This window comes from Chenopodium album, chromosome 7, assembly GCF_948465745.1.
Source record: "Chenopodium album chromosome 7, dcCheAlbu1.1, whole genome shotgun sequence".
Taxonomy (NCBI): Eukaryota; Viridiplantae; Streptophyta; class Magnoliopsida; order Caryophyllales; family Amaranthaceae; genus Chenopodium; species Chenopodium album.
In genome coordinates, this window is record NC_137840.1 from 64638272 (window position 1) to 64666194 (window position 27923).

General features: G+C 32.8%; 3 protein-coding genes across 3 annotated transcripts; 2 read left to right on the plus strand and 1 right to left on the minus strand.

Moving 5' to 3' along the window:
- The first annotated feature begins 6144 nt into the window (after window positions 1–6144).
- Window positions 6145–12540, plus strand: LOC145638089 (protein trichome berefringence-like 7). The gene is made up of 4 exons (XM_081689047.1): window positions 6145–7314; window positions 9249–9407; window positions 10407–10718; window positions 11984–12540. The coding sequence occupies exons 1-3, from the start codon at window positions 6416–6418 to the stop codon at window positions 10714–10716; spliced, it is 1368 nt and encodes a 455-aa protein (XP_081545173.1). The 5' UTR covers window positions 6145–6415; the 3' UTR covers window positions 10717–10718; window positions 11984–12540.
- A 220-nt stretch (window positions 12541–12760) lies between these two features.
- Window positions 12761–13201, plus strand: LOC145640479 (protein TRACHEARY ELEMENT DIFFERENTIATION-RELATED 6-like). Its single transcript, XM_081691751.1, has one exon. It carries the CDS (start codon window positions 12761–12763, stop codon window positions 13199–13201), a length of 441 nt encoding a protein of 146 aa, XP_081547877.1.
- A 328-nt stretch (window positions 13202–13529) lies between these two features.
- On the minus strand, window positions 13530–14447 carry LOC145640480 (uncharacterized). The gene has a single exon (XM_081691752.1). It carries the CDS (start codon window positions 14445–14447, stop codon window positions 13530–13532), a length of 918 nt encoding a protein of 305 aa, XP_081547878.1.
- Between the last annotated feature and the right edge of the window lie 13476 nt (window positions 14448–27923).

The following is a 27923-nucleotide window of genomic DNA, read 5'->3' on the forward strand; positions in this document are numbered from 1 at the left end:
TAAATAACGTATTAAAAACTCCGTTTTCATTCACCAATTCTCACGAATTCTTATCTACAATCAGTTTTCATTCGCAATCTTTCATCATCAATTCTCTCTTAATCTCTTTCTCTTTATCTAAACCTTGCTTTTCAAATACAAAATTCCGCATTCGCAAGATCTAGAAACACCTAGCCATATTCGAAGTTGTCTTCGCTCTAGACGTGAAAGGTTTAATTTCTGAGGGTTTTGTCCCAAATCTCTCTTTCAATTATTTAATTTAATTGTTTTGTTTATTATTTTCCTTGAAGTTACTAACGTGTGTATTTTGTTATTAGAAAGAGGTACGAGGCATCAAAGTAAGTATTTTAATTGATTAATTGATATTATGATGTAGAAATCATGTTTAAATTGTTATTATGATATTCCTAGTATCATGTCTAGGGTAAATTTAATATTAAATATGATTGTTATGATGCTTCCTATGTTCTTCCTAATATTTATAATTGTTAGTATCATGTTAGGGTTAAAGATTTGATTTTTATTGCTTAGTGACATGCTAGGATTTGTTATTAATCTTGTTAGTATCATGCCTAGGATCTTGCTATTATTATGCTTTAATATTAACATGAACATGATTATGATTATAATTGTTATAATTTATGATGATTATGAATATTATTATTATTATTATTATTATTTTGATGATGATTATTTTATTTATGATGATATTATTATTTTTATGATTATAATTATTATTCATGATATTGATTATTTATTATGTTGCTTGATACATATTATATTTATTTTTATTGCTTGATCACGCCTTTATTGCATGCTTAAAGGGAATTTGGTACTTGTAATCACGCTTAATAAGATAATTAATAATCTTATTTAGGGTTAATATGATTATAATTCAAGTGATCGCCAATAATAGTTTATTTGTGCATTAAATTCAACCAACATAGATTAAACAGGTTTAGGGTTAAACATAATGATTGCATGTTAATCAGAAAGCGCACATGAATACGATAATAATAAAGTAGAGGCCTATTATTAGGGCAGGTTCAATCTCTTTTAGGTTGGATTTGTACCTTCATCCCCGAACCCTTATTTGGTTCTAGACCTTATGGAGTTGACGATCTCTTGGATCGTAAAGGGGTGTAACCTTCACCTCGTGAACGGTTTACAAGTTCCTAAAACTTGTTGGCGACTCTTTTGCTCTATCTTCTTCCCTTTTGGACGCCACCGTACTTTAGTGTATGATCACAGTGGGGTTCAAGCTAGTGGGATTAAAGCTTGAAATTATTCCCTACACTAACAATCTAAAAGACGATTAATTGACTTCCTTTTTTTTTAATATTGGTATGTCAAATTTAGATAATGTTGCGATTCGGTTTTAGTCCGACTATTTTCTTTTATTAATTATAGATTTATGGATTATGTTTTTCTTGTAGTTACATGATTTGTTAAGCAACTAGGTTAGAACCCGTGCGATACACAATTTATGTAAAACCTAACATTAATTTGTACATTTTAAAAATTAATCGCTATTATACATGACTATAAATAAGAATTAATTATATTTTTTAATTTTAAATTTTTTTATTATAATCAAAATTATGATATAGTATTCGTTCAACGTTGTCTAATTCATAGTTCAATGTGGGAGGTCATTTAATAGTGTGCTATTTAAAATTGTTTCAATTTCCTACGATAAATTGATAGATTTTAGTTATAATGTAGACGTTTTAGGCAGACTTTTTTTATTTTTTTATTGAGAAAGCGACACGTGGGCAATGGTGATGTCAGCAACTTATGTTTTAGTAATAGTTAATAGATAGATTATGGATTGTGATAGTATTGCTTATATGAGTTATTTTCATGGTATATATGATTATTTATATAATTTACAATGACTAATGCAAATATGTTTATAATTTTACAAATGCAAAATATATGACTATATTTTACTAATGCAAAATATATGATTTTTTTTTTTTTTTTTTTTACAAATGTTTATAATTTTAGACAAGCTTTTGAATTTTTATTTTTTTTTGAAATAATTTTTCCTTAGTTGGAGAATATCCTTTGAATAGTACCGTATGTTCCAAATTATTTTCATTTTTTCCAATAGTACAATATGCTCCAAAATAATTTAGAACATTGGAAAAAATTTAGAACATAAGCTGAAATAATAATTTAGAACATAGGAACAAATTTAGAATATAATCTTAAAAAAAATTAGAACATAAAAAATAATTTGGAACATAAGTAGAAAAAATTTATAATATAGGAAAAGCTTTAGAACATAAGCAGAAAAAAAATTTAGAACATAGGAAAAAGTTTAGAACATAAAATGTTCTTACATAAGAAAGGGTTCTTATATAAGGAGGAGTCCTACAGGATCCTTCCCATAGAGGAAGGCTCCTATAAGAACCCTTCTCTATATAAGAACTCAATCTTATATAAGAACCAATCTCATCCCTATATTAGTTTTGATCTAACCATCTAAAATAATCCTTTAGTAATGACATTTTTGTAATTTTGAGAAGTTTATATTTAGAACATAGAAAAAAATTTAGAACATAGGAAAAATTTTAGAACATAAGCAGAAAAAATTTAGAATATAGGGAAAAAAAAAATTTTAGAACATAAGCAAAGAAAAATTTAGAACATAAGAAAAATAATTTAAAACATTAGTTGAAAAAATAATTTATAACATAAGAAAAAATTTATAACACAAGTTGAAAAAATAATTTAGAACATTGGAAAAAATTTAGAACATAAGCTGAAATAGTAATTTAGAACATAGGAACAAATTTAGAACATAATAAGCTTAAAAAAAATTAGAGCATAGGAAATAATTTGGATCAAAGTTGTGTGGGGGACTATTAAAAGTGGATGTAGTATGGGACTGCTCATTGAGGGTTATGAAGGGAGAAACTTTGGTGGCTAGAGGTCAGTAGCTTTATGCTAACCGGATATCCATCTCCTACCACTGTCTCAACTTCTTTTGATAATCTTTCTTGAAGCCAATAGCATTTGGTCCTCAATTAGCCTTGAATACAATGGATGTAAGCTAAGATTCAACAATGGTTCGATCAAAATCAATGGTTAAACACCTTAAACTGCCTTGATACAATATGTGAACGATGATATTCCTCAAAATTGTATCTGAATAAAGGCTCCAATGAACGTACACCACTAAATCTGATCATGCAGGTGGTCGAGCAACAATTCCGAAGTGTAGGGATGCCATTTTATATCCTATGTCCAATAAAAAAGAAATTAAAATAAAGAACATGATTATGAAAGAAGTAAAACCATCTACCAATAGAAATGTCAACCTATTGCCAAGCTAGTAGAGACATATGGCAACAAATAACTTGGAAATTAGAAAGAAAATAAGCGAGTAGGAAGGATGGTAATAAAATTCAATCACAAAATAGCCAAAGGAGTAAGCAACCCAATACTCAAATGGACAGTATAGGGCCATAGGCACACAACAAAAGAATTAAAAACGGAACCAAGAAATCAATGCACAAGGAACCCAACTTAGCAGTAAAAATTAAAGCAGTAGAATAAAGAATCGAAGCCAACTGGCAAACAAACCCAAAAGACATAGTGAACATCATATAACAATTAAAAGGAAGTGGCAAGTAATGAAGGGGATAATCCAACGGTACATTGAACATTGATCGAGGAAACAAGTAGATTCCAACATAACACATTCTGAAGAAAACTGAAAACTTATCATAAATTGTAAAGAACCCAAAGATAGGTGAGCCAGCAGGAGGGGGGGATAGGCTAGGGAATATTAGGGCTCTCAGGCTTTAAAAAAGCTACATCCTTGGGTCATAAGCCATACTTGGGCCATAAGCCCCATAGGCAACACTGAGCAACTTGAAAGGCTATTCCTTCAACCAAACGCTGCCAAAACCCAACCCTAAGGAGAAAACTGGTATGGGAAGGAAGGTGCCTTGAACCTTGGAAAGGCTGGAAACAAGGGGGAAAAACACAAAATAAGCATCAGGGACAGAGTAGCAAATAAGCAAAGTAAAATCTCAGTAGAACACAAAATCCATGGCAATTGCATGGTTGATCGGATGGTAGGTGATGGAGCAAATAATCATAGAGTAAAATGGGTGTGAGTTGTGATGCAACAATTGTTGGATCAAGATCAATATTATTGTCAAGCACCTTAAACTGCATTTATACAAAATTTGAACAATTGATATTCAACAAAACATGCATTGGGCCTTTGTTTTCTACAGTTTTGTGGAATATCATTGTCCGCATATTGTATCAATGCAGTTCAAGGTGCTTGATAACATTGATCTTGATCCAACCATTGTTGCATCACAGCGTCACGCCCATTTTACTCTATGATTTTCTCCATTATCTCTCGTTCGATCAACCATGCAATTGCCAAGGATTATGTGTTCTACTGGGATTTTACTTTGCTTATTTGCTACTTTGTCTTTGATGATTTCTTTCTTCCCCATTGGTTCCTTTGTTGTAGACCTGATCAATGGGCGGGGCGGGCCGGGCCGAGGCATAAAAAATCAGCCCATTTCTCGGGCCGGGCCGGGTTAGGCCTAGCTTCGGGCCAAAATTTTCATGCCCAAACCCGCCCAAAATGGACGGGCCGTGCGGGCTTTTCGGGCCATTTTTCAGGGCGGGCCAAAAAATTGAACTAAAATAGCTTAAAAATGCATTCCCAAGCCCGTCCAAAAAAATAAAAAATTCGGGACGGGCCGGAAAATGCTGCCCAAAACCCTCCCAAAATCGGGCCGGGCTTGTTTTGATCAGCTCTACTTTGTTGTCTTTGTGTTTCTCCACCTTTTCCAACCTTTGCATTGTTCAAGCCTTCAAGGCACCTTCCTTCCCAGACTAGTTTCGCCCTTAGGGTTGGGTTTTAGCAGCGTTTGGTTGAAGGAATAGTCTTTTAAGTTGCTCGGTGTTGTCCATGGGGCTTATGACCCAAAGATGCAGATTTTTTAAAACCTGAGGCCTAATCTTCCCCATCACGCCTCCTTAGCTTGCTAGTTCACCTATCTTAGGGTTCCTTACAATTTATGATAAGTTTCCATTTTTCTTCAGTGTGTTGGAATCTACTTGTTTCTTCGATCAATGTTTAGTATTCTGTTGGGTCATCCCTTTCATTACTTGTTTCCTCGATCAATGTTTAGTATATTGCTCGACCAATGTTTAGTATAGTGTGTTGCCATGCACGAGTTATTCGTAGAAAATTCCATTGAGGGATGAGTGAGGAAATTTCAATAAGTCATTATGGTTATTATGTGTAATCGAAAGTTTGATATAAAACATTAAATTTTTGGAACTTTAATTGGAAAAAGGCTTGAATAAAGAACGTGGAAGGACTAAAATTAAAAAGAGCAAAGGAAAAGGTTAAATTGAAGAGGGGAGATGAAGATGAAGGGTAAGTTTAATGAAAGAATTAAAAAAGAACAATAGTGTAATAAAAAATTAATAATACAAGAAGACATGTGACACTTGGGTTAGAGAAGTATAATAGGATGGGAACATGTGTATTTCCGGTTAGAGTTATTAAATACTAAGTATATATGTAAGAATTTGACATGACAATTTTAAGATTAAAATTTCAATTTGTATACTTATGTCTTTAAAATCTTGAAATTGAGCCAAATTCAATTCCCAAATTCCAAGTACATCCAAATAGGGTAATTATGACAAATCCAATATTTCCAAATGAAATTCTAGTTTCAAAACAAGCCATTATTAGGTACGGAGTACAAAATAATATGTTACTCCGTAATAAATTATCTAACACTCTAAAACACTCATAAGCAAGATCCAAGTAAAAAAATTACAAAGTAGACATTAGTAACATCAATTAACGCTTAATTGGTTTTTTTTTTAAATTTTTTTTCTTAGTAACATCAATTAACGCTTAATTGTTTTTTTTTTTAATTTTTTTTTCTTCTCTACAAAATGCTTAATTGATTCCTAAACGACCAACCCATAATTGTTTACAGAAATACAATAATATCTTAGTGCTTCTAATTAACTACTCCTAATCAGACTTATCATATATAGTAATCATAATTTCACAACTGTTGTTGAAAATCACCGACAACAATTCCAATATCAAAGTCTGAACCCACCAAACTATCAACACTAAAATAGTCAACAGTTACTCAACACCAACAACATTGGAGGTTGTCTACTGTCTTCTTACCACTTTAAACTCTATCTTTCCTTCTTCATTACACTAACTCTTTAATCCACTCAATACTACTACCAACAAAGTGGTTGCCATTTTAACAAGAAACATTGTAATTGTAAGATCTCTGCTTTTTTCTAATCTCACACTTACTCAATTCTTTCAATCAAATTCATTTTCTTCTGATTTATTTACCAATTTTATTACAAATTTCTGAACTTTTTAATGGATTATGAAGTTGTGTTTCTGGGTTCACTTACATTGATTTATTTACTTGCTTTATTGTACTGGGTATTCCTTAAAGATTTGATTAATGGTTTACATTTGAGTTCATTTGGTCAATTTAAGAAATTTTACACTAGGGTTTCTAGTTTTGGGGATTTAAATTTAGTGGGTAATAATGGTAAAAACTCAGGTATAAGATCTGTTAATGGGGTTTTAGCAACTGGGTGTTTGTTGATTTTCTTTCTAATTTTAGGTTTTGCATATTGGTTACTTTCTAGTGATTTGCAGCCTAATTCATTGGATCAGGGTTTTAGTATTCCTGGTCCTAATGATGTAAAAGGGCAATGTAATTTGTTTGATGGGAAATGGGTTCCTGATGATAGTTATCCTTTGTACAATGCATCTGATTGCCCGTTTGCCGAGGCCGGGTTTAATTGCTTGGCAAATGGGAGAAGAGATAGTGATTATATGAAATGGAGGTGGAAGCCTAAGAATTGTGATCTTCCTAGGTTTGATGTGCAAGCTTTATTGAATTATCTTCGAGGGAAGCGGGTCGTGTTTGTGGGTGATTCATTGACTAGAACACAATGGGAGTCTTTTATTTGTATGCTTATGTCTGGGGTTGAAGATAAACGGTTTGTGTATGAAGTTAATCAGAATTCGATTTCGAAGAAGATTAGGTTTTTGAATGTGAGGTTTGATTCTTATGACTTCACGGTGGAGTTTTACCGGTCTGTTTTCCTGTCCTGGCTTACTACTCCACCGAAACATGCACCCAAGAGAGTTAAGTGGACTATTAGACTTGACAAGATGGATAATGCTAATGAAGAATGGATTGATTCTGATGTCCTGATATTCAATACTGGGCACTGGTGGACGAAGACTAAGCTTTTTGAAACGTAAGTTCCCGAGATCTTATTATATGCTTTGATATGATTTGAAGGAATTGTTGAACTTTGACTTGCTAAACTTTATAGATCTTATTCGTTTGGTTCTCTTTCTCACTAATTTTGTGTAGTATGATCCCGTTTTAATGTTGTTATCTTTCACTTTCATAAAACTCATTAAGTCATTATCCCATTATACCTTAGTGAATGGTGAGAACATGGTGAAATTCTATAATTTTGAGTCAGAAAATTCTAAAGGGCACATCAGTTGTGATGAACCTGTCGCAGTGATGGGATACCAATGGCTTATAATATATATAGTCTATCAGAGGCTATACATATAGTCTTTCTTAAATGTATGATGACAGCACCATTGTGTATATGCTATAGGGAGATGCACAAATATTTAGTGGTATAATTTTCCATTAGGTTTTGGTTATAAGAATATAAGTGCACATCAACAGTCATTTACCAATTGTCATGAGCAAGGTTTTTCGACATTCAAAATCCATCTTAAACCTATATTTGGTGTCTCTTTTACTGTTTTGGGTTTATGGTTGCACAAGCCACATTGTTACTTCCACCTTAGGCCATGCTTGGATTGAAGGTAATGAATTAAGGGAGTAATAAAAGTCAAACTAGGAAAACATAAGTGATTAGAGGTGATATTATACGAGACAAGGTGTTTACAAGTGAAATATGGTAGTTGTGACTTGTGACATGATGAAAAGAGAGAGATGGTGGAATCATTACGTTCATAATGAGAGTTTTAGTTACCCACCACCCTCCTAGGATAACTGTGAAACCCCCAAAATGAGGGTAATAATTCCCTTTACTTCACCTCTCACCACACCATCGCTATATAATTCCCTCTACAATGACACCGTCACTATCTCATCCTTTCTTATATCCAATTTCATATTCTTTAGTTTGACTTTTATTAACCTGGTAATACAATACTATCAATCCAAGCAAGCCCTTATTGGGAATAATCTTGTTTTTGCTTTTCAAGATTATTCCCAATAAGGGTTTTTTGACCCTGATGAGCAAGGCAAACAGAGTTAACTTTTTTCCCCTGTTTTCTAATCTCAATGGAATACAGTAACTGGTCTTATAAACTAACCTATTTCTGCTGTCAAAAAATCATCTCTCCCAGTTCTTACTGAATTTCACTACACTTGACAGGCCTTTACCAGAATTCAAGCTGAAATACACTATCACTTCTTTAACACCCTTTAACCTTATGTATTCATTATTTACCTGGTCACTCATTTAATCTTGATCTGATGTTGAATCCCCTCCCACCTTACGCTAGTCACCAGCCTCCCCCTCCCCCTCCCCCTCCTTTGACTTTGGTGGGGGCATCAGGGAAGTGGTGAATGTTGAAGGATATGATGATATAATTTTAAAATTTTGTGATGATGTCACATGGCATAAATTTCGTCCAACACAAAGAAGACCTTGTAAGACTATACTTGAAGGATTAGGCCTGGTGGGGGAACTTATCAAGTATAATAGATTGTATACTTGAAATCATCAGTTTCTCAGAATTAATGAATACACAGAATGTACATGACACGACTATATCAATATTAATGATATAGGTTTGCTGCCTGTTTCAGTTATCAACTCACGAGCTCTTGTCATATCTCTTTCTCAATAATAAGATGTCTATGTGCTATCTGAGAGGATTTACTTTTCAGTATCTTGTTTTCCTAGTTATCATTTTATATTTCTAATGTTTGGTGGAAAGGGTAATCCCTTGAATTACAGCTATAATAAACTCCTTATATTACACATCATTGGAAAAACACCTTTGTCTTTATTTTAGTTACTCCAATTATTTTAGGAATCATTGATATTAGTTATTTCAAGGTTTCTCCATTTTGTGATTTGTTAATTGGTTGTTTTGTATGTAATTGCTTCTAACTTGTTTATTCAGACAGGGGTACCTATTTTCAGGTTGGTAAATCTCTGAAACTGGGAATGCCAGTTAGTAAAGCTCTGACAAAGGCTCTTGAAACCTGGGCATCATGGGTTGAGTCGAGGATCAATCATAATAGGACCCATGTATTCTTTCGTACTTTTGAAGCTTCTCACTGGAGGTGAGTTTTGTTTCAGGCTTCAGGATATACATATTATAAATTGCCTTTCAGTTTGATTATGGTGTAATTTAAAGTTAGGACTTGCTTTGAGAAGTTTAAAGTGTTCTTTCTCCTAGACATGATCATGATCCTATTAAACAGTAAAAGTTCATACATTCCTTACCGTCTTCCCCCTCCTTTTCCCCTTTTGGTTATTCTGGAGTCTGGATACAATCTGTGTTTCCAGCTCATTAATGCCAGTATGTGCTTCATTGTCGTTTTCCAACTGATCTAATGCTTTCTCAAAATGGACTAGAAACTCTTTCTCCAAGTAAGCAAGGGACCATATATCAAGCTTGGCTTAGTTCTAGCATGATAACTTAATATAGACATGTGAATATAATTTGCAGATAAAAGGAAATCCCTAATTAATTGAAATTGCAGAAGTATTTTATTAATTCCTCTATCTCCCTAAATAAAAGTCCCATTTCACTCAAAATCCTTGTACAAATATAAAAATCTCACTTCACCTTATCCGTTTCTTTATTCACTCTTTACTAACCAAACCCCATTTTTTTTTTTTCTATTCACATTAACCAACCAAACCCCACAACCTTGTTTTTTATATTTACCTTTAATCAAACCAAATTCCACTATTTTATTTTTGTATTTACCTTCCAGGAACATTTGTAAATGACAAGTGAGACTTTTTATTGGGGATGAAGGGAGTAGCATATTCTTCGTACTTTGGTTATGCTTATAGCAACATAATTGTTGATTTGGAGAAGAAAAATGTTGATTGTGTAAGGCTGTATATTGGTGTTGTTAGGAGCACTCTTTACCTGTAGGCTGTAGCTGTAGCTCTGTAAGCAGAATAAATCAATAATTTTCTATACTTATTATTTAGTTTAAAGTTTTATGCTTCAGTCTATATGTTTTGATCTCTGTAGCCGCTCATCAATTATATATTCAAGTAAATATTTGTTGAGATTCTGGTATTAACGCTGCTGAACACTACAGTGGTCGGAATCGTAATGCATGCAAGGTGACTCGAAGACCGATGTTGACAACTAAGGGTAGGGACAAAAGCCCTATTTCAGATATGATATTGAGGGTTATCAAGAGTATGTCAGCACCTGTTACGCCTCTGCATGTCACTCCCATGGGAGCCTATCGCAGTGATGCACATGTGGGTAGATGGAGTGACAACCCACCAGTACCAGATTGTAGTCACTGGTGCCTGCCTGGGTTGCCAGATATGTGGAATGAAATCGTTTTTACATACCTTCTGCACAAAGATAAGACCACCCAACAACAAACTGCAAAGTGAAGGTAATTTATGACTTTTTATTTTCCATTGTTATTTCGTGTTCAGGGACTATTTTTTTAGGTTGAACATTGCAATCATCTGAAATATTCCATACTGAAATTCACTTTTCACTTTTGAATGGAATTCTACCAATAATCTGTTCCTTCTTTTCTGTGTAAACAACTAAATAACAAAGTGCCTCACATACTTCTTAGTTCATACTCCGTACTGTATAATGTTAGGAGATTATTTCCAACTTTAATGCACTCTATCCGTCCAGAATTAATAGTTGTCTGAAACCTCCCTGATTACATGATGATATCTCAAACATGTTAGTCCATGTAATTGTTTACTTACCGTATACTCCCCACTAATTATGTGTATGCTTAAACTTTGGAAATCTGTGCGTGGACATAATTTAATTTTATTTTGAGAAATGTAACAACCTTTTCGGAACATTCTGATATACTGCTGTGGTCTCCTTAACTTTATCTTCTAAATGCTGTCAACTTAAAGGTCCTTGTTATCTGCCACTTTTATATTCCATATATCCATTTTAAATTATTAATTGATTTCCCGTTTTACTTTGTAATTAATTAATGACCGGGTCATACTCATTTAGTCTAGCATGGATTAAAGAGTGTTTAGGTTGTGGTTATTAGCTTCCAACGACATCTGACTTTATAAAAAATTAATGTTTACTAGGGAAGTAAAAAATCCGTCGAAACCAAAATATTGTATAAATCCTAGAACTGCTGATATTAGGGAGCAAAGGGAGTAATATGTCTATAAATTCCAGACAGATGCCATTTATCTATACTTCAAGATGCTATATCAGAGAAATTCACCTATATTGGCTATAGAAATTATGTTGATTAATCAAGAGTCTACGGCATGCAAGAAGATTAAGTAAAGGCTGTTCCATGACATTTCCCTTTATTCTGTTGTTTAACAATCAATTCATACATATCTTCCTTTCTTCGTGTTAGTAAAGGGTTCCAGTAATAACTACTAATCAACTATCCACGGTCTGAATTGTAGCTTCTGTTCAAAGTGACTCTAGGCAAGGATAATCATCATATGACAAACGATTGATGTCTTACCAAATAAGTGCATTTCCTGCCATGCTGGCATGCTACATCTTACATTGTAGTTGTTAGTCTCCAACATTGATTCTGTAGATTTTCCTGCTTGAGTTGAAAAACGGTTTCTGTATTCTGGAATTTATCATTTGCATTGCCCATATTACTGAACAATTTGTTGATTGTATAAATTCCTTGTCCTGCAGTATTGTATTACAAGTTATGAGACAGAGGTGCAACCACGCAAGTGAAGATACTTATACATGTATCTACGTGTTTAAACGTTGGAACTTTGACCTGTAAAGTTCTTTCAGTCATCAACAGTTGATGTCATTGGACATCAGGCCTCTGAATTAGAATTGGATAGACAGAATCATAGATGCTAGAAGCCACTCATCCTCGGCAGATTGTTGTATGTATTCTTGCTGTATCTGCTGCATGTTTGTAAATTCTCAGTGGATATTCCTGAAAATTCGTTCATCTGTGCATTTTTTGAAGTCCTATGTCCATATCAACTTGGTTATATACCTAAGAATTCAAGTTTTTTTGTACACATTATCGAATTCTAGTTGATCATTTTTGCCCGAGAGAGGCTCTTTTTGCAAGAGCCATATATATACGGTTGCTGTGTTGTTAAAATTTTAGACTATAGATCTTGTTGCTGTATGTTCTGTTTTTCTCTGCTTGAAGCTGTCATAAAATCAAAGATATTTTTGGATGACAAATTGATTACTTTATTCATATTATTGGTTTGGTGGGAAGAAAAAAGGCAGAAATAGAGGAAAGAAAGCCTGTGTAGTGTTGTAAAATACAATCTTCATATCTTAACTGAAGTGTTAAGCTAAAAGATACTTAGAAGCATGCATATAAACATGAACCTATAAATACTCCCTTCAACCTTGTCATTTATCATCAAACTCAAAAACCCGATTCGATCTAATCAAATCAAATATACCATCAAATCCCAGTTCAAACCATCGAAAATGGCTTCTACTTCGCCAACTGCTGTCAACAACCCCTTCCCACGCCCAACACCACCCTCTCCAGACTACCACCCAACAGTGATAGTCGTCGTTTTCATTTCATTCGGCTGTATCCTCTTATTTGGAGCCGTTCTGTTTTGCATTTGGTGGCTCATCAAGAAGCACCACAAGTGTAAGCACTGTCATGAGAGGAAAAACATTCACGAGAGGAAAGACGTCGATGTGGATGAGCATTTGAGAGTTCAGGAAATGATCGTGCGTGGACCTCACGGCCCAAAGAAGGTGTTGGTGCAGGTGGATGACGATGTACGTGTGCACAAGGATACTCACAAGGAGGAGATTGATATGGTTGGTAAGGCCTTGTACGGAGAGCGCCGAGAGGGTAGCGCTGGTGCTAGTGGCTCTAGCCAAAACCTAACCCTTCCTGAGCGCCAAGTTTGATGTATGCCATTGATAGACTCTTATTCTTCTATACTACTGTTGTAATAAAATGTTGATATGAACGCTATATACTATGTCAAGAACAAGAGCGGTAAAATGTAATATTAAGGTTACTTGATTTAATTCACTGTATAATGTTAATTACATTATTAATTTTTATAACAATCTTTAACGAGTTTATAAAAGTGAAATTGAACACATAACAAGGATAATGAAAATATACTGGTAAATATAACAGTTGATAATACACACAATCAAATAGAAAATATACACAAAATATTCCCCTCGTAAATTTAGAACGTCTTCAATTATGCAAAGAACATGCTTATTAGCACAGTGTAAGAGGCCTTACGATGAAAGGATATTCCGCAAGATGAACCCATCTCACGGCAGTAGCAGCAACAGCAGATTGTTTAGATCCCATATAAACAAGAGCATGACCATTCTTGCTATACTTATTAACCCTAATCTTAACATCTTTCACCTCTCCAAACAACTGAAACAAATTCCTAATTTGAAACTCACTAAACTCCCCAAATTCAATCATGTTCCAACTAACCCTCAAGATCTTACCCTTGACCTTCCAAACCTCTTGAAAAACCCTAATATTTTCTTGATCATTAATCCTCTCCAACAACTTCTCATACACTAATCTTTCCTCCTCCTCCACCTTCTTCATCGCCTCATTCTCACCCCTTTCGCGCTCAACCCTCTTCCTCAACTCTCTTTTATTCCTCTCATTCTCCTCCCATTCGCGCATCACCTTCATCTGCCTTGCCTTTTCCTTCCTCACATTCTTTATCCATTCGCGTGCCATCTCCATCCTCCGTTCCATTTCCCTCTTCACATTCATCTCCCTTTCGCGTGCCATCTTCTCCGTTTCTTCCTTTCCCTTCCTAAAATTCGTCTCCCATTCGCGCTTCATCCTCTCCTTCCATCCTTTCTCCTTCCCTGTCCTCCTTACTTTTTCCTGCCTTCGTCGTAACCATACCACATCAAACCTCTTCCTGGCTTCCCTATCAAGTAACACCTCATACGAAGACTGAAGCTGCTGAAAAGCCGCAGTCATAGAACTAACAGTGTCACTGTCATCTGCAATACCATCTCTTTTTCTCTTCTTAGAGATTTTATCAGGATGTAACTCAAGTGCCTTCTTTCGATAAGCCTTCTTGATCTCAGCTTCGGTTAGCTTCGTACAGTCGACTGATTCTACAGAAGACAGACCAATTATCTCATAATGATCCATCGATCTTTTTTTGTCACTCTAACTTCCTTCCTAGCTAAAATTAATGATCAATTATTTTTTTTTTTTTTTTTTTACAACAGATGTTCAATTTATTGATGTTCAATTATAATGAGTTTATATTTTAGGAAATATTTCTAGGATATTTTTTATTTATGTTAAGTTCTTATTTACATTTACAATTAGGAAGATGTTCTTATTTCCTAATATGTGACGAAGTAGATTGTGTAATTTGTATAACAAAAATAAATAGATAAATAATAAAAATAAATAAATATCATAGATTGCCTTGAGTTCCACGGAATTGTTTTCCTAATCTACATCAAATTGCATCAACAAATTTTATCTTAATAGAAGAAGATATTTAAAATTTTAATGATTTACAGAGTATTGCAATTTGCAAATTTATTTTTTAAAAAAGGATTTATTGTATGTTACCAATATTGTGGTAAGTTAAGCTAATATTCCTTAAAAAAAATAAATAAAAATAAATAAATAAAATAAAAAAGAGTAAGTTAAACTAATAAAATTAAACAAAATGCTATTCATAGTCCTTAGGACTGTGTATAAGCATTAAATTTACATTAAAAATTAGAAAATTATAAAAATATAAATAATAATTACACTAATTTATGCGTGTTTTTGTCATAAATTCCTAATTTTATATAATTTTCAAGGGTGTATTTAATGTTTATATATAGCCCTCAGGGCTACATATATCATTAACCTAAAATTAAAATAGTATGGGTCGGGTATGGTGGTTTTAATAATATCATCATATAACATGACACCTAGTGTGTACCCCGGGCGATCCACCGGGTTTTACTTTGAAATATCAACAAATATTATTTAACCTATAAAATATAAACGGTATAATTAGAATAAAAATAAACAATAATAACTATGAAACTAAATAAGTGCTCTCAAATTGATGTTTAATACAAAGAATTTAGTATATTTAATTGCATATGAAAAATAATTAAACGATAGTAAAGATGGTTAGAACATTAGATTAATTCTTATTAGCAGTGGCGGATCCAGGAATTGTACCTAGGGGGTTCGAACTTCATCAAACACCCGATGTCCGAATGCACAGATATAAATCGAGTATTTAAGTATAAAATAGAGTGTTCTAATAAATACCAATACACAAGTACACAACAAAATAAGTCCAAATATACGATAATTAAAATTTTCATGGTCACACATTACAATAATTAAAAAAAATTAATCAGTACCAAGGTTGCACGAAAACGGATATGGATATATAAACAGGTACGGACACGGGACGAAATACGATAAAATCAAAATTTCAAAAAACGGGTACGGCATGGATACACAAAATTAATTTTTTAAAAAAACCTACCTACTACTACTGTAAGACTGTTGATAACTCAAATGCATCCCGCTGACATTCGAACCTAGGACCTTCTGTCCAAATATTTCTAGCCTAACCACTGAGCTGCAAGTTAGACATGGTATATTTACGCTTCGAATATTATTCATATAGTTTTTTTGTTTTTTTTTTTAATAATTCCATTTTTTCCCGGATCTAACGGGGTTCAGTTGAACCCCTTGAACCCCCGCTAGATCCGCCACTGCTTATTAGACTTGTGTTCAAACCTTGTAATAAGCAATTTTATTGATGCGGCATATATCTAATACATGTGAAGGGTGCCATGTGACACATATTACGTTGTAGGAACGGTTATTAATACGAAGTATATAAAATAATAAAGTATAGATATTAATATGATGTTTCAATATTATTTTCTTTTTAATAACTTTTATTAATTTTTATAAGTGTATAAGATAGTGAAACTTGTGCATCCATATACCTTTATTAGTGCATTTGTATGTTTGAATATATCAATTATTAGCTACTACCGATAGAAAACTAGGGCTGCATGTATAGCATTACCCAAAAATTAAATCAAGAATGTTACGAGTAATAAACAATTTGAAGTGAATTAGTAAGATATATATATATATATATATATATATATATTTTTTTGACATCGTAAATTTCTCGTAATCAATAAGATTTTGTGGTATATAGAAGTACAAGAGCACATAATTGTAAAATTAAAGATTTGAAACAAGCGAGTATTATATTCAAGAGGAAGTAAAAGTTTTAGTGCAAATTAAAAAGCTAAAACATATACATTAACTAAATAACTAAGCTGTGAGAGAATAAGATTAACAGACTAATAAGAGACAGAAACAAGAGAACAACGAACTAATCTATGTTGAATTATTAGCAAAGACAATGTTAACATGATCACAAAGAGTTCGTAGCAATAACAACTTAACAAGCAGCATAGCATAACGCCATTGATAGACTCTATTCTTCTATACTAATGTTGTAATAAATTGTTGATATGAACCGCTATATACTGTCAAGAACAAGACCTGTAAAATGAAATATTAATGTTTATACTTGTATGATTTAATTCACTGTATAATGTTGATTATGTTAGTCTTTTTTATATCAATCTTTACTGAGTTTAAAAAATTGAAATTGAATTCATAACAAGGAGAATGAAAAAATACTTGTAAATATAACAGTTAACAAAATACATAATCAAATAGAAAATATACACAAAATATTCTCCTCGTGAGTTTAGAAGAACATCTTCAATTATGCAAACAACATGCTTAGCACAGCGTAAGGGGCCTAACGACGAAAGGAGACTCCGGATGATTAACCCATTTGGCGACAGTAGCAGCAACAACAGATTGTTTAGATCCCATTAAAATAAGAGCATGTCCATTCTTACCAAGATCCTTATTAATTCTAACTTCTTTCACCTCTCCAAAAACCTCAAACATATCCCTAATTTGAACCTTACTAAACTCCCCAAATTCAACCTTGTTCCAAGTAACCCTCAAAATCCTAGCCTTAACCCTCCAAACCTCTTCAAAAACCCTAACATTTTCTTCATCATTAATCCTTTTCAACAACTTCTCATACACTAATCTTTCCTCTTCTTGTACCTTCTTTATTGCCTCCTCTTCCTTCCTCTCATTCTCCTCCCTTTCGCGCTCAACCTTCATCCTCATCTCTTTCTTTACCCTCTCACTTTCCTCCCATTCGCGCTCCATCTTCCTCTGCCTTTCCTTTTCCTTCCTCACATTCATCTCCCACTCGTGTGCCTTCTTCCTTATCCTCTCCAATTCCTTCCTCATACTCATCATCCTTTCGCGTGCCATCCTCATTTGCTCCCTAAAACTCTTTCCCCTTTCGCGCTCCTTCCTTGCCATCCCTTCTTGCATCTTCCCTTTCCTTACTTTTTTCTGCCTTCGTCGTAACCACACCACATCAAACCTCTTCCTGGCTTCCTTATCCATTAAAACCTCGTACGAAGACTGAAGCTGCTGAAAAGCCGCAGTCATAGAACTAACAGTATCACTGTCATCTGTAATACCATCTCTTTTCCTCTTCTTAGAGATTTTATCAGGATGTAACTCAAGTGCCTTCTTTCGATAAGCCGCCTTGATCTCGGCTTCGGTTAGCTTCGTGCAGTCGACTGATTCTACAGAAGACAGACCAAGTACCTCATAATGATCCATCTTTTTCTGTGACTCTAACTTTCTTCCTAACTGAAATTGATGGTCAATTTATAGGTATAATTATAATGAGTTTATATTTTAGGAAATATAGGATAAGAATTTTATAGTGAAATTATAGATTGTATAATATGTACAACTAAAATAAATAATAATGAAATAAAATTATAGATTGCCTTGAGTTCCACGGATTCGTTTTCCTAATTTACATCAAATTACATCAACAAATTTTATCCTAATAGAAGAAGATATTTAAAGAATATTAGATTTATTTTTTAATAAAATTATTTATTGGATGTAACTAACATTTTAGTAAAGTTAAGCTTATATATATCCCGTAAAAAAAGGGTAAGTTAAGCTAATAAAAATAGTATGGATATATACTACGTAAATAATATCATCATATAACATTATAACATGTTAATATAATGTCATGCACAATATTATTATCTTTTCAATAACTTTTATTAATTATTAAAGTGTATAAAATAGTCAAACTTATGCATCCATATACCTTTAATTGTGCATTTGTATGTTTGACTGTATCAATTATTAGCAACTCGTAGGAAATATTTAGGGGAGTATTTACTTATTTTCTTGATTTAAATTTTAATGATATAAAAACAAAAAACAAAATTCAATTTACGACATCCATTTCAACTCTTTATTACTCCATACCTAGTTCTTCCTTTAATTTCTATCCTTAAACATCAATATACCATTTCTTTCAATTTTATGGATAATCTACAAGAATATTGATGATTAACGATTGACAGTTGGTGTAGTGGTGATTAGGACTACACTTGATAAGAGGAATTCGTATTTGATCCCCCACAATAATAATTGAGAGGGGACTGAAACCTAACCACCTAAAACTGATCATCGAATTCAAATTAGCCCAAAGGGTGTACCAGGTGGAACAAAAAAAATATAAAAATAAATAAAAAAAAAACCCAAGAATATTGATGAGTCATTTGACCATTTATAATATTGAGTAGAACGTATTTGTTAACCTGTTATGAAAGTCAAAGAGTAAAATCGCCTTGGCTATTGTAATTTTGGAAATCATGATTGCATCACACTGGAATATTTTATTATACACATCCGGGCCTACCCGGCAAGATTTTGATATTATATAAATAAAAAAAATCTTGTACAAAAAAGTATTAAGGTTTTATAGTAGGCTTAGTTGGTTAGTTACTTATTGCACGAATTTGGTAGGTTAAGGGATCAAATCCCCTTGTTTTCAATTTTTTTTTTTTTTTCGTATGGGCTTCTTATACTCATATCGCTCTTGCCTGTTAAAAAAAAAAAAAAAAAAAAAAAAAAAAAAAAAAAAAAAACTCATATCCTTTTTTATAACTTCAGCTCGGTCTATAAAAAATTTCTGGATCCACCCTTGGTACCGTGCACCCAACTAATTAGAGTTGAAAAGAAAAAAATGGTTTATTTGTTTTACATACATAATTAAAATTACAAAGAGAAAGAGAAATAAGACTAGAAAATAAATTTTGTAAATTGTATTTAAAAAGTAAACCAAAAAAAATAGATAAATAATTAATATTGAATTAGGCAGATTTTTTTTTGACATCGTAATCATTAAGATTTGGTGGTATGTAGAAAAGCATGCACATAATTGTGGAATTAAAGATTTGAAACAATAAGTATTATTTTCAATAGGAAGCTAAAGTTTTAGTGTATATTAACAAGCTAAAAGATATACATTTACTAAGCTAATGATAGATTTAGATTAACAGGCTATTAACAATAACAGATAGAAACAAAAGAACAACTAATCTATGTTGAATTATTAACAAAGACAATGATAATATGATCGCAAAAGCAATAACAACTTAACAAGCAGCATAGCATAATGCCATTACGTAACATATCTTTTTCTTGTAAAGTACGCATGAATTCACTAGCTAACTAAACAACAAATAAAGAATTCATCAATTGTGATGGAATAATTAACGAATAACCAATTGAGATTGACTAATGGAACTGTGGATTCCTAATTACAATTCAATTCTCACGATATAATTGTCTCGATTAAATCATGCTAGTATTAGGGGGAAAAAAAAAAGTAAAAAGAGATTGGAAAATTACTTGCCATCATCCCATATGCATTGTAGAATTGTAGCTTTGACACAAATTAATGTGTTACTCGATGACCCATATCGCCCATTGTATTGTGTAACATTAACATCAAATCAAAAAGAAATTATATTAGAAGAGGTTATTGAGAAATTATCAAATTTGAAACTATATTAGAAAAAAATCAAAGAAATTTAGAACTACACCTGTTTCAATTCATCAAAACATGTCTCAACGTCTGCATCCAATTATCAAACATCCAATGACAAACCACCTTCGAATTTCTTAAGAACTTACCAACAAACAAAAAAAGTACACATGAAAAACCCAAAGGTTTAGAACAACACAACAGGATTACCAATTGAATTAGGGTAACATTGCAAGAGGCCATACCATGAAAGCAGGAAGCTGATCATCCCAATCGGCCGCAGTAGCAGCAACTACTGATTCCATTGACACCATAACAACAAGTGCAATACCTATATTCTTCGGTGCCCTTGAACTCAACACGTTGTTCTTGTTAGTCATAACCTTTTCAATCCTCCCAAATCGTCGAAACAAATCAGTAATCTGCACTTCAGTATAATCCCCAAGAACATCTTTGTTCCAACTTACCTTCAGAATCTTGGATTTATCCCAATACGCCAAAGATTTTATCACATCAGCATCTATGACAGCAGTTTTCTTCAGAATCAGGCTGAAATCTTCCTGCAGAATTCGAGTCTTCTCTCGATTCCAATTCTTCGATATTTTCCTCTGATCACGGTCCCTGATTTCGCGGTCCCTCCTTTCTGGGTCCATCCAATTCAAATCTTGATCCCTCTTTAAGCGCTCCAACCATTCCCGAACCAAATCTGAATCCAAGTCCCAATCCGGACTCTGTCTGTCTCTGTCGGTCTCCCAGTCAGTCTGTCTGCTCTTACTCTCAGTCCTCAGATTTCCTTCTCCTCGCGACTGTAACCATCAGTAACGCATACGACGACTGCAGCTGCTGGAATGCAGCAGTCCTAGCAGCAATATCATCATTAGCGTGAACGTTATTATTGCTGCAATCAGAGTTTCTTTTTCTTTTCCTCATGATTGTATCAGGATGTAATTCAAGCGCTTTTTTTCGATAAGCTGTCTTGATCTCTGCTTGGGTTAATTTCGTGCAGTCGAATTTGACAGATGACAGACCAAGAACGCTGTAATGATCAATATTATGATCCATCTTCATCAGTTAGAATTATTCAAACTTTGGTATTATGATTAATTCTTTGCTAATATTTAAATCTGTGATTAATAGATTGTAGGTATGTATATATACATATATAGAAGATAGCCAGATAGTAGAGATACAAGGTTTTTACCTTGCCTAGGACTTCTAAAGGCGGCATATTTTTTTAACTTTTTTTTAGAAAGTTTTTTTCCTTATTTAATTTCCGTTATTATAAAATATTCATATAATTACAAATAAAATATGTAGTTTGATCATTTATAAAGAATGATTTCGATCCTAAACACGGAATTATAGTTGAAATAAAGCCCTATCTTTCGGGAAATTCCCTGTTTCTAATGGTGAGAAACAAATTTGTTTCTCATAATGGCATTTTCGTGAATAAATCAACAACTTTTTCATTATTGTGGGCTCCACAATTGAATAAAGTTGTTGGTTTATTTACGAAAATGCCATGTGAGAAACAAAATTTGTTTCTCACCATGAGAAACCGGGGCATCCTCCTATCTTTCCTTAAAAAAAACACGGAATTAGTTTTTTTTTTTTTTTTTTTAAATGTCTCTGTTTGGGACCTTGGGGATAAAATTTGATAGTTAATTCTCTATTAGGCATGCAAGACAATGGTGGTGTTAAAAATAGTTAAATAGTGAAAGCAACTGTAATTGTCATATACATAATTAGTTCCTTATAATTGAATTTTTATTCTAGTAATATTACGTTTTACGACACACAAGTTTAACCATTGATAAATATCCTATATGATTTCATAATTATAAATCACAAAAACAAGCAAGTTAAAATAAAGTTTATAAAAGTCCGAAAGTTAAAATGGGTCAACTAAAAAAAAGAACAAAGGGTATACAGTATATTATTTGAAGATCTAATAGCAATAATCCATTAATTATAGGTGATCTAAATGGTTCAACTATAAAAGAATTGACTAGTTGCGCATTTTCTAAATCAAACATACGCACCTGTCAAAAAACATAAAAAATATCAAACATACGCAATTACGCATTACAAACTCACAATTGAAAATACTCGTACAGTATTGAACTTCTGTTTTGTTATATGAAATCTTTGTTAAAAAAAAAATACAACTTAACTGCATAGCCTAAGGTAACATATTCCATGTAAAGTAGAATTCATTAGCCAACTAAACAACAACATATTAAGAATTCATCACTTATGGAATAATTAACGAATTCATCAATTGTGGAATAATTGGGAGTAATTAATGATGTGTCTATCTCTAAAATTGTGTTATATACTCTCTCCGTCCCCGAAAGAACGACCTATTTGGCCTAATTTTAGTCCAAAAAAGAATGACCCATTAGCATTAAAATACCCACCAATTTGCAATAATATTTGTGCAAAATTAGCTTTCCCATATAAAATTTTGATTTTCCATATACTTTTATTACTACTCTCTCTACTTTTTTGTAAAATACATGTAAATTAATTTTTCCAATATACTTTTACTTATTTTTATTTGACTTTTATTAATACCCGCGAAATCAACCCAAATGAGTCGTTCTTTCGGGGACAGAGGGAGTTTATAGTCAAAACTTTGGATTCCTAATCACAATACAACACTTAAGTACTCCCTCCATCCCCTTTTAATAGTCCCTTATGGGCATTTTTCACGAGAATTAATAAAACACAAAAAAGATTTTTTTTTTTGTTTGAAAACACAAAAAGGAATAGTAAAAGTACATTGAAAAAGTAAATTGATATTGAGTATGCAAAAAAGTAGAGAGAAAAAGTAATAAAAGTATATGGAAAACAAAATTTACATGGAAAAAGTTAAATTTGCACAAATATTGTTGCAAATTGGATGGAATTTTTTTAATATATTAATATTAATAGTTGTTGAAAAAGGCAAATGGGGTGAACATTTTTGGACTAAAATTTGTCCAAAAGATACTATCAAAAGGGGACGGAGGGAGTACAATATAATGGTCAAAATTAGTGATATTAGAGATCGAGAAAAATAAAAAAAAGAAAAATGAATTGGAAAATTACTTCAGATCATTGGACCAATTTTAGAAACTAATTAGCCCAAGATATGTTTAACGATTGGAGGGCGAGAGGTACACTACAAAAATTCGGTCAAATGACCGTTTTTCTACGACCGTCACTAAAACGGTCACAAATTTGAAATTTGCGACCGATTTTTATGCAGTTACAAAATTGCGACCGTTTTCAGAACGGTCGCAGATCTGCAAGCGTTTTTGGGTATTAAACGGTCGCAAATATATTTTAACATTTTTTAAAAATAAAATACATGTGAAAAATAATTCAAAATTATATTAATTTTTGTACGTTCGCTTGTAAGGTCGCAAATTTTGTAAATTGTGACTGTTTCTATAACGGTCGTCAGGCCCATTCCTAGGTTTTTGGTGGACTATGGGCGGAATAAAAAATTAAGGCCCTTATTATCGAGTAAAGTAAAAGAATAAAAAATAAAATCTGTTTTTTTTCCTTTAAATGGATCAATTTTTTTTTAAAAAAGACCAACTTACATTAAAGAAAAAAAAACAATAAACTTACAATTAAATATCCAAATCATCATACTACAAAACATTGTCTACGAGCATTTCTAAATGCAAAATCAACCATAATAGTGTCAACATCAATATGCTTTAACATATTTTTCTTAGTACATAAAATGGCTGCATAAAAAGGACTTAGATGTTGTAAAAAAAAAGGAATTAGAATTTTCGAACATAACTAAATTGATCTACAACATTCTGATTTTCGTTCAATACAATACCCAATAAAATTTTTTATCAAAGAAGACCGTTTGAATAGTTAAATTAAAGCTATTTTAGGAGATTAATGAGGTTGATGAAAATTGCAAAAATAAATTAACAAGATAAACTTATTTTGGAAGGGAAGTTGAATAACCATAAACCATGACAATTAAGATATTTTTGGGGAATTAATTAGGAGAGAATAAAGGAATTGAAAGTTGAAATTTGGGAATACGAACATTAATTTGGAAACGAGGGTATTGTACAACGTATAGAAGTATTAAAAACTTGAGTCTTCTTCATTAATTAGGAAGTATTAAAAACACGAGCCTCCATCATTAATTAGAAATATTATCATTAATTAGGATTTAATTTTTTTTATTTTATATATGAGGCTTTATTAAAAACTTGGGCCTCCTTCATTTGGGCCCCGGGCGACGGCACCTGTTGCCCTGCCTCAGGGACGGGCCTGACGGTGGTCGTAATTTACGACGGCTAAAAGTGGTCGCAAAAGTGGTACTTTTTAAAAAAAAAATTAACAAGCTAAGTATAAAACAGGTGCACCTTAACCCTAGTTTCTTGAAGCGCCGCCCCTCTCTCCTCTTTCCTTTCACTTTCTTCTCACGTTCCTCGCTCTCCTTTTCTTCTTAATTCTTTCTTTATCTTAAAATTTCGTCATTAAACGAATTGTGGTATGTGAATTTTTCATCAACAAACGAAGTTTGGTGTTCATGGTCAAATTCGACCAATACAATTCCACATCTGGAGTTTTTATGGTCGAATTTGACCATATAAACCTAAAGAGGAAGAAGTATTGGAAAAGGTAGGTATGTTGTTTTGTTTGAAAATTTCGTTTGTTTTTGTTTATTTTCAATTTTTTTGGATTGATTTTGTTATCTAATAAAATTTCCATGTTTGTTTGGTTTTGTACGATTTTTTCTATTTTTGTTTGAGTTTTGTTTCGAATTCTTTAATTTTGGGTTTGATAATATTGAGTTTTCGTTGATTTGTTTTCGAAATTTCATGAAATTTGTACATATTTTGTTCGAATTTCTTTTTTTTTTTTTTTTGGGTTTGGTTTTGAGTTCTCATTAACTTTGTTTGAATTTTTTAGAGTTGTGGGTTTTTTTAGATTTGTGTTTGGTGCCTTTTTTCTCCTTTTTTTAGATCTATTTTTTGTGTTTTTTTAATGAATTTTCTTGGTAGGTGGCGACGGTGGTGGGAATTGGCGGTGCCACGATGTGGTGGTTGTGAACTACTGGCATTAATTAGTGCCTTTTTAAAAAAAAAAAATTAGCGACCCGTCTAAAGCGGTTGCTAAATTCTGGATTTGCAACCGCTCACAAAACGGCCGTAATTATAAACATCTACGACAGTTTGGATAACGGTTGTTGAAAATAATAAAAACGGTCGCAAATAATCGATCGCAATAATGTTTTTTCTACGACTAGGTAAATAACAACCGCGACGTTACGACTGTTGACGGTTGCAATTACTTTCTGCGACCGTTTTTGCTATTTTCAGCGACCGTTAGAGGTGGTCGCAATTTGGCCGAATTTTAGTAGTAGACATGGTCAATAACACACAAGGTATGATATGCCTTATGATATGTTATGTTATGTCTAATGTATGATATATTCTATTATAATTAGCCTTGTATTTCATTTTGTTCAGCTCTAATATGCCTTTTAATCGTCAATTTTTTCAGATGGAGGCTAGTCAAGCTAAGGGTGAGGCAAGCAATCGAGATAGAGGTAAAAATAAAAGGTAATGGACGTATGAAGAAGATGCAGTTTTAATAAGATATTTGCATGAGTTGAGTTGCAATCCGAAGCGGAAGTGTGAGAAAGGGTTTAAGAATGGTTACATGAATAAGTTGGAAGAGATGATCAATGGTGTACTTCCTAATTGTGGCTTGAGAGCGGTTCCCCACATTGATTCGAGGATCAAGCATTGGTCGGAGAAATATAGTGCATTGGCGGAAATGTTATCCACCTCAGGATTTGGATGCGATGCTGAGAAGAAGATTCTACAAGTAGATAAGTCGATGTTCGACGGATGGGTAAAGGTGTGAACTGCTCTTTCACACCTCACTGTTTCTGCTGTACAGTTCATATGACCTGAGTTCTGTAATTTTTGTTATTTCACTGCCACTGCTTCTGTATTATCATTAGATTAGTAGCTGAATAATGTCTATTGGTGTTGTGGCTATTTGTTAGCACAGGCACAACCAAGTAAAATTATTCTCTGCTTTATATATGTCCTCTGCTACAATTTTTATGATATTTTTTCGTCATTACAGATTTCAAACTAGATAGAATTAGACCTACTTCTTGGGCTGATTATTTAGTTTGATTTTTCTTCATTATATTATTTTGTTGAAATTTTATAAATTTTACAGCTTTTTCTTCAATCTTCTTCTCTTTTACTTCCTCCGTTCTTTATTACTTGACCCGCTTTGACTTTTACACTATTCACCACCCCTCTTTTGACCATCTATTGTGAATAATATGTAAGGAAATATATATTCATGTAGGACCTTTTTGGATTCGTCTCGATCAATAAGTACAATCATAATATATAACTTTTATAATTTTTACTTATAGAGAATTGAAGTTATATTGATCATTAAAGTTTTGCATAGACAAGCGTGATAAAAGAAACATGTCAAGTAAAAAAGAACAGAGGAAGTATATCCTTAATTTAGTAAGATTACTACTTAGCCTATTTTGATTCCATTTTCTCTCCAAAAAAAACCTTTTTGTAGTTTTGTGTAATTGGGATTTTGCCTTTTGGGGATTCAGAAATATGATTGTGGAATTTGGAATCAAGTTAATAGCAACAATAGAGGTCACTCTCCAATATTGCCTATTGAAGGCATACCCATTCTTAGTTGTCCTTTATCCAGCATAAAATTACTTTTTGGTTAATTAATTCTGTTCTGATGCAATTATTTTTTCTGATCTATGTCAATCAGAGAATTAACTAGTTGTAATCTCTTTATTAGCTATACTGATGCAATTTTTTTTCTGATCTGTATCAATCAGAGAAGAGTTGCCCATTCTTAGATGTTCTAAGCATAAAAAATCAGGATGTTTGGCTTCTTTTATCAGTGTTGAAGATCTCATGCAGAAGGGTAATAGTAATATGTTAATCTAGTTGAATACTTGAATATATAGTTTGAATCATACAGCAGAGAGATTATTCTGAATCTTAAATCTTAACTCTTAACTCTGAACAAAGAGTTTAGTTCAGAAACTAGTATATGCATAAAATATATTAATCTAGGTGTATTCTCTCTTATATGGCAGACTCATAAGAAAGCTAAGGGGTTGTTTGGAGTTCAATTCGTTCATTATTACACTGTAGCAGAAATATATGCAAATGACAAAGCTACCGGAGATGTAAGCGAGTCATTCACTGATGCCATAGAAGATATGGATCAAGAGATTGATAAGCAACCATTGAATGTCGAGAGTGATGAAGAAGATGATGATGAACAAGGTAAAGGGAAAGAACAAGGCAGATTTGAAGAGTTTGTGTAGGAATGATGATGATGATTTAGTGGCCTCCTTCCATGATGTTTCTAACATTTTTGGGAAGATATTTGAAAATATCAATGTTAATCTTGGGACTATGGCTAGTGCATGGTCTAAAGCGGAAGAAAGAGAGCAAAGGATGGATGAAAAAGTGAACAAATTTTTAGATGAGATGATGAAGTTAGATGGAATTTCTCCATCCGAAGCTTTAGAGGTTGCTATAATTCTCATGGCGGAAGAACATAATAAGCTTCGCATCTTCTATGGTTTTTATTTGAATGTTTTTATTTATTTATTTGAG

What these genes read in the sequence shown, in the direction of transcription:
- LOC145638089 (XM_081689047.1), top strand. Translation starts at nt 6,416, where the DNA reads ATGGATTATGAAGTTGTGTTTCTGGGTTCACTTACATTGATTTATTTA. An exon ending in AAGACTAAGCTTTTTGAAAC is followed by an intron (nt 7,315 to 9,248) that starts GTAAGTTCCCGA and finishes TTATTCAGACAG; the next exon opens with GGGTACCTATTTTCAGGTTG. An exon ending in TTTGAAGCTTCTCACTGGAG is followed by an intron (nt 9,408 to 10,406) that starts GTGAGTTTTGTT and finishes TGAACACTACAG; the next exon opens with TGGTCGGAATCGTAATGCAT.
- LOC145640479 (XM_081691751.1), top strand. Translation starts at nt 12,761, where the DNA reads ATGGCTTCTACTTCGCCAACTGCTGTCAACAACCCCTTCCCACGCCCA.
- LOC145640480 (XM_081691752.1), bottom strand. Translation starts at nt 14,447, where the DNA reads ATGGATCATTATGAGATAATTGGTCTGTCTTCTGTAGAATCAGTCGAC.